Raw genomic sequence first — 7,946 nt, 5'->3', positions numbered from 1 at the left:
CGAGAACTGTACGACGAATCGTCTCCTTTCTCTAATGATTTAATAAAACGTCAAAGCTTCCGCGCTTTGCGCAGGAGGGGAGGGGGAAACTGAATTCAGACTAGGATTCAGAGTCGAGAAAGGTAATACGAATCGTCTTTTTTCTCTAATGGTTTAATGAATCGTAAGGGCTTCCGCGCTTCGCGCGGACGGGGAAAAACTGAATTTAGACGAGGATTATTTTCGAAAACGGTACAACGAAACGTCTTCTTTCTCTATAATAATTCAATGAAACGTCAAGAGGGGGGAACTCGCCCCTCCCTGCACCCCCCGCATTACGTCACTGCTGGTCACCATTACGTACCAATATTTGGCTCGCATAATTTCAAATTTGGACCCCCCCCCCTAAGAAATCCTGGATCCGCGCCTGCTCCCACTCTCTACTTCTTTTTTGCACTTTTGCGATTCGTGCTTTACATTAATTTAGCTCGTTGCTTTTTAACGATGGGGCTTTGCTTTTGGCGCACTGCATTTCTATGATGCTGTTGATTGAATAAATTCATCAATTCCTGATAAAGCCGTATGAGCGAGAATTCAATTTATTTTTGCCTCATATACGGTTGTCTCATTTATTTCGTTTTCTATTCATATATGTATGTATTATGAAAATGAGATAGCAAAATGTGTATATTGATGGTCATCTTGCGAGTAATAACCATTAACTACTCTCATCGGGCTCTCATTAATCTTTCTCTTCATTTTTTGTTTGTTTATTGATGTTGAATTATTGGGGGGGGGGTGATTGTACAGGCCACCCCCACCTGAAATATTGGGGGGGATATATCCCCCCCCCCCATACCCCCGGAATCGACACCCATGGCACTATAGTACCATATATGGAACTCAAGGTTTAAAATAGGCGGGCCCCGGACCCCTCGCCGCAAAGGCTTCGCACCCGCAATTAAGTACATATCACGCCCCACCCCTTTTTGGAAAATCTCGGTTCCGCACCTTTGTGTGTGTGTGTGTGTGGGAGGGGGGGGGGGGGCTCGGTACATTGAATAATACGCTCTAATGAAGAAAGTGTTTCAATCCACAATAGCGACTTTTTGAACATCATTGTGATAAGGTAATTTTAGCAACATCATTTTTCGAAAGGCACCATTCGAAGATGTCCGTAACAGATTTTACAGGTTTTCGCCGCGATGGGACAAGCTTGAGCATCCAAATTTCAACATTTTGTTGTTGACAGGTTGCATGATATTAATAAATTCCAACTGAATAGGAGGGGGTAGGGTACCCTCCGTAGACAATGATTCGGGGGGGGTGGAAGGGGTTGAAACCATCTGAACCCAGTGCTGGAAACGCCATTGTTTTGTTTTTCTTCATGTACCAGTAACTAACTGTAGTTGCACAAATAAATCCATCGTATGAGCAGGATACCCTATAGAGCTCCCTCTTAGTTAGGATGTGCCCATGAAAAGCATTGGTGGATCTAAGGGGTAATATACTAATATAATGTAAAACAATAAACAACTTAAAAATAGCAAAATAGTACAATTCATAATGACACAAAACAAGAGCAAAACATTATAGATTGATAATAAAAACATGTATTTTACTTTTTGTTATTTTTTTAAAATAAAATTCCCCCACAAATTCTGAAAATGTAGACAGAATGGGTTGAAATATTTCATTCACTTCGTCAGTTGTTGTGATGTCACAAATATAAAATGAATACAAGTTTTTTGGGGACTTTCGAAAGCCCTCCTTTAAATATATATATATATATATATATATATATATATATATATATATATATATATATATATATATATATATATATATAAATAATACAAAAAGAAAGAAAGAAAAAAGGGTCGGTTTTCTAGCTGAACATAATGAGCCCATACCTCCACACTCAAACTGAGCTCTTCAATAGAATGGTCAAATTAAATCAAGAGATGGCGCCAGTGCACAACATATTTGGATAATTTGGTTGGGTATTCTATTCTTCATCTTTTGTATATACATATTTGATGGTAGCTCTAAACAGCAATTACTATGTCTCTTGACTGATGAACGTCAGTTTAAAGAAATAAATTCATGAAAAACTTTTCAGGATGAAATTCAAATCATATGGACCGAACAAAATACACTGTCGAGCTTGAGCAAGATTTGTTAAAAAGGTTATTGATTTTGCAATAATGTTACCATATAGCACAAAACAAAACCATTTCAAATGACACAAAGAGTTATGTCAAACTTGGAAATACTTGTGTTTGTTGTTCTTTTCCATTTAACAAAAAGCAGACTGCGCCAAGGCTGCATTAGCTTTCATGATCTTATCCGTCCTCCTTATAATTGCTAGCCCTCTCTCTCTCTCTCTCTCTCTCTTATTATGTTATTTTCTATGCATAAACATTCCAACTTAAAGTAAATTCGTGAATTAATATGCTCACGGTTTTTCTCACTTGTTCTGTCTCTCTCCCCTTCTTCGCTAAAAAAAAAGTTATGTTACTTGTCATCATAACAAAATAATAGAGCATGGATCTAAAACATCATTGGCCTTTGCACAAATGTATCTTTTAAGTAAATTTTTAAACAAATAACTTTAAGCGAACGCAACCAGCTTTGTGCACATAAATAAATTGTTCTAAATATGTATTTGTTATGACAAAAATACCACCTCAGGACTCTTTAATACTTAAAATGACTCGGTAACATTGTTGAAGGTTGATGAAAAAACTGCATAATTTTTGTATGAAATGTTACTTATTATATTCCTTGTACTGTGCTAACCCTCTAACATGCAAAATATTCTGAAACATTTCTCAACACAAAAGATATTTGTGGTTTTCTTTGAAGACGTCACTGTGCGACACCCTTTAACAGTAAATTCTCTCAACCATTTTTTAATTTTCCAAAAAGTTTTTCAATAAAAAAAAAGACAGAAGACAGGCTTTTTACAATCTTTCATAGAGCCAATTCTATTGCTTTCTGACGATCTACATTCTTCTAAAATGTAATTAAATTGTAATAATATAGTTGGGAGAATTAAGGAATCGATCAGATAAGTTTTTCCCAACTTTTTTAATGAAAAATGAATAAATAATGGTCTGTTTTCACTCAAACCGTCAGATTATCTTTAATTGTACATCTACATGTTACATTGAAGTAACTACTTTAGCACCATTTTCTCTCATCTGAACAATGTTACCAAGTCCCTTTAAGGGGGGGGGGGGCAAAAGCTATAAAAAGAAAAGAGACATTATAGAAAAAGACATGACAGAAAAAGAGTGGAATCCTTGAGCTTTTGACTCGGAGCTTATTCTTATTTTGTTTTCACCCACAAAAAAAACAAACACAGTAATTGTAAAATATGTGTACATTAATTACTAGAATTTAGAAAACATCAATGTGAAAACAAAAAGGTTCCTTCTTAAGCTAACCAAGCCTTCATGTATCAATGACAAGAAAATCTGTCAGTGATCAATACAAGGCAAACTTGAGGTTTTTTTTACACCATTCAATGCTTACTATTTCAGCAGTAATATTATATTATACTTCATAATTAGGCATACTTATCAAGCACACTACTTTATCAGCTGGTTCATATTCTGCATATTCCGCAATGTCTAACACCTGGCAATTTCTACCTGGTCTACGCAATACTTTTTGACTTGAAGTAAAAAATGAAAAAGTGGCAAATATTTGAAATGATATCAAATGACCCATTTAGGGAATTTAAGAGACCGCATGTACATGTATATTGAGCTCAATATTGATCACATGGTTACTGTTTTTACATGATTTATTATATTTCTACATGAGTACTTAGGCAGAAAATATAAGTACATAGGAGCAGGGTTTGATGATGCCTTGAACTTCTAGAAGAGCTCTGATAAAGACAATAAAATATTTAAGTATCATTGCGAGAAAATCACATTTTACGTCATCAAATCCTACATGAGCTCCAGTAAACAGTAAAATAAATTTGACACCAGACTACTTTTTAATAAATTTCAATTTCTATTATCAATTTTCGTATGTGACTCATAAAGTATGTGCTAACCATTTTAAGTCCTCATTGCAAATGATCACACATGACACATATAACAAAAGGAAATTTTTCTAGCTCAAGCTCAAGTTTAAGCATGATGACCATGACAAAATATTGTAAAAAGACACTTATGCAAAGTTAGTATAGTGTACCATACTAACTTTGCATGTTTTTTAGTCTAGGGCACACAATGAATTGATGAAGGAATAAATAACCATCTTTCTATTTAAAAACAACAGCAGGATTACAATTATATTCTCACTTCTCAGGTTACGTGGATCAATAAATCCAAATCCATGATGAGTGCAATTCTGCAAGATCAACACTTGTCTATTTAAAGTACATTTCAGTCAATCATCTATTTATTCATATATGAACAAAGTATAATATTTTCCATAAGAGTAATTGCCCACACAATACAATATGTCAGATATAGCAATAAGAGAGTTATATAATGAAAACAATATAGAGAATGATACATTAAACTTCAATTTATAAAAAATACCAAAGCATTTCAAAGCTTTGTGTACAATGTTTTCAATGTGGGCATACAGGCAAAAATTATTTTAAAAAAGAATATTGAGTATTTACATAAGGTCTCTTATCAAGGATGCTAGAAATATAATTCTTATTATGAACTATACAACATTTTGTTAAAAGTAAGAGTAAGTAAAAGTCTATTACTAGCCTTAAACTACTTTGAAACATTGCTCAATTCTTGAATAATTTGATATTGAGTATCATCCAAACCAGAGTACCAGACTGAATAAATAAGAGTTGCATAATTTGCATACATAAGATACTGCAATATGGGAGAGATTTAGTTATATCATTGACATACATGTTGTAAATTAAAAAGAGTAACTGACCAAAGATGGATCACTGAGAAAGCGAAATGTTACCAAATCAGAAAAAGAATTATTTAACAAAGTATATTGATGGTCATTTAAACAGCTTTTACAAATTGGAAAGAAACCTATGTATCCCATAAAATAGTGTAAATTGGACAAAAGTATTGGGCCATCCACTATATTGAATGCTATTGATAAATTCATAAATATTCAACTACACAACTTATTATTTTCTTTGCTGAATGTCCCTCTGTCCTGTAAATCAAATGAAATGAACTTGAAGTACCTGTATACTGCGGGCGACCAGGGTAGCGTCTCACGAAACCGTCATAAGTACAAGTTCACCGACATCCCATTGAAACGCGTGTTAAACTTAATACACGCTGCCCAGAGTTTGATTTGCTTGCATTCATTTAGTTCATCTAGTTAAATACATAGTGGCTTACTAGGTACGTTGTAGCATGGTGGCACCATGATATACCAAATTAAGACAATTTTTTTAAATGAAAGATAACATTCATCAGATTTTCTTCTTAATAAAAATAATAATAATTATGGGCATTTTTATAGCGCCGTCTACCTAGAAACTCTATTCTGAGGCGCATTAATTATTACCTCGGCCTTAGCCTAGCTGCCATTACACGCTCCGGCATTTCAAGGAATTAATTCCTGCCAGGTACCCATTTACCTCACCTGGGTGTTATTCAGTAATAACACAAAATGTGGACTTTTGTCCTGCAGATGAGAATGTGACTCTCTCATGATAATGACTGAGATAACAGGTATACATTAGAAACTGGGTCAGCTTGTCTCATGTTTATGTGGTAAGAACATTAACTAGGTCAAATAAAAAATGAAGTTTCCCCTTTTACAATGCATGCAAAATTCACAATAATACATAAATTAGTAGGTGAATTTCATCAAATTCAATAGCAAAAAATTAATGTCTTACACTCATCACATTTCAGTACATATTATTCCATCGCTAAGGGCAAACTATAGCTAATCTATACCGTCCACAATTTCACAGTTGCAAACTTTCCCTACTATAATTTTAGTATTCAAACTGCTGAAAATTAATAATTTGATGAACAAAAGAGTAAACATATTCCTCTCATACAGTACCATAATACAGAAACTGGAATTATGGTACTGGATATTTAAAACCACTTTAACCTGGACTTCTATACATGTACCTCTTGGCACTTTTCTAAATCAGCTCTCAATTAACATTAGAAAAAGAGGATCAATTAGGCATATATATATATATATATATATATAGAGGTCGCAAGTAGCTATAAGTAGTGCAGTGGGGCTTTAAAACAAATTGGAATGGTTGCAATACATAGCTGTGTTCACTTGGGGCCCGTTTCTTGAAACCGTCATAAGTCTACAGTAACTTCTCGACTAAATGAGCGTTAGTATTACTTCAATACTTGTCTGCTACTTGTCATGAAATGAAATACTCACAAATATATTTACAAGTAATTCTATGGTATAATCTACACAAATTTTGAAGTATATTGCATCTCTTATTCCATGGTAATTCATTTAAATAATTGTAGTTTTCCTAAACTTTCCCTTTTTTAAATCTGGTTGAATTGCGACGAAGGCTGTGTCTTGGCTCCTCTTCTCGTCGATAGTATTGATTTCACGAGATGTCTAGCTACAAAAAATGTAGTAAGCTTTTTGTGAAACAAAATGTAGTAAGCTCTTTGTGAAACAGTTTAGGAACATCACAGACATCTCCGTAGTTGGCGGATAAAGTTACGACTGACTTGTCGTTGGTTTTGAGAAAGGGGAGCCTGGCCTCCTTCACTCCGAAGATCTTGCAGATTAATAAGAGCTCTGCGCTGTCTCAGAATACAAGGCGGTGCATTTTGTGACATCAAGTCCATCCATGGCATAGGAAAGAGCTGCAAAGACCCAAACTAACGAGTATTTCCTCTTACCGTACGTTTCACTTGAGCTTTATTTCAGACACAGTGGTATGAAAATTGACAATTGACTTTATGATGATGAAGACCAGCTCCATTTCAATATCTGTTTTTAAAAAAGAGAAGAAAAAGAAAGTCCGCACTGTATGCGAATGTAGAATTGTAGTGTAGATTGACTTGAATTTGATTTCCAGAAGACTACGTGACTCGATTGTGTACTGTCTGTAGACTCAGCTCAAGTTAGTACTTTATATGATAATTGTTCAGTTTGTACATGTTCTATGTAGTCTAATAAATTGAGTCTACATTATTTATATAAATTCTCATGACACCTGACACGCTCTAATTAAAAGAACATGAATCATCACAAACAACGGCGACATGACCAAACTCGATGATACCGTTGTTTCATTCTCCAGCCTTTTGCAGAGCAACAACTCGAACACAAATATGAGCGCTAAAACAAGCCCACTCCACAGTATCCGCATGATGCCTGAGCGGTACAGATCCTCTACATAGAGTCTGACGAAGACGATTATTGAGAAGTATGCATTCAGTCCGGTTGCAATGAAAAGCGGCAGGAAGACGACCCACCAGGAAGCGTTGATTATCCCCTCACCCTTCAGCGCCAGCACCACGGAGAAGACGAGCAAACTCACTGCGTTGATCCACATCTCAAAAACCGTCATTCCCAGCCATCGTCTCGCTTCTTTGATCGTAAACAACATGGCTGCAGAATCAGCAAGCACCTGCACGTTTCCAGAGTTTCTCATTTACAATTTTTGAGAGAGTTTTGCGAGAAATTAAGCGATTTTCTCTCCGTTCCTCTGAAGCTTTAAAATGGAAAAGAGTATGGCTGATTTGGGTCTGTTCTATGGCAAGCCAAATGTGTAACAATTTTTTTCTCCAGATTTTACCACATGTAGATGCATATGTATACACCAAATAAAAGTCGAAAATAGAGAGAGCTAGCTCATGCTTTGTTTACCAATGTTAATACTGTAAGGGGTACAAAGTTATACTTATTACCCATCTTGAATATCAAGGAAGCAAGTTCAATCATTCAAATAACCGGGCGAGCGACTTGGCGACATAATGAAGTAATAATGGAAGAAT

General features: G+C 35.1%; 1 protein-coding gene across 1 annotated transcript; it reads right to left on the bottom strand.

The window, feature by feature from the left end:
• Positions 1–6,245: 6,245 nt before the first annotated feature.
• LOC753554 (transmembrane protein 203) lies at positions 6,246–7,680 on the bottom strand. Its single transcript, XM_003726419.3, has one exon. It carries the CDS (start codon positions 7,601–7,603, stop codon positions 7,154–7,156), a length of 450 nt encoding a protein of 149 aa, XP_003726467.1. The 5' UTR covers positions 7,604–7,680; the 3' UTR covers positions 6,246–7,153.
• Positions 7,681–7,946: the final 266 nt, after the last annotated feature.

This window comes from Strongylocentrotus purpuratus, unplaced genomic scaffold (genome assembly GCF_000002235.5).
Source record: "Strongylocentrotus purpuratus isolate Spur 01 unplaced genomic scaffold, Spur_5.0 spur5_scaffold_4, whole genome shotgun sequence".
NCBI lineage: Eukaryota > Metazoa > Echinodermata > Echinoidea > Camarodonta > Strongylocentrotidae > Strongylocentrotus > Strongylocentrotus purpuratus.
This window is presented reverse-complemented; position numbering and strand designations above follow the sequence as displayed.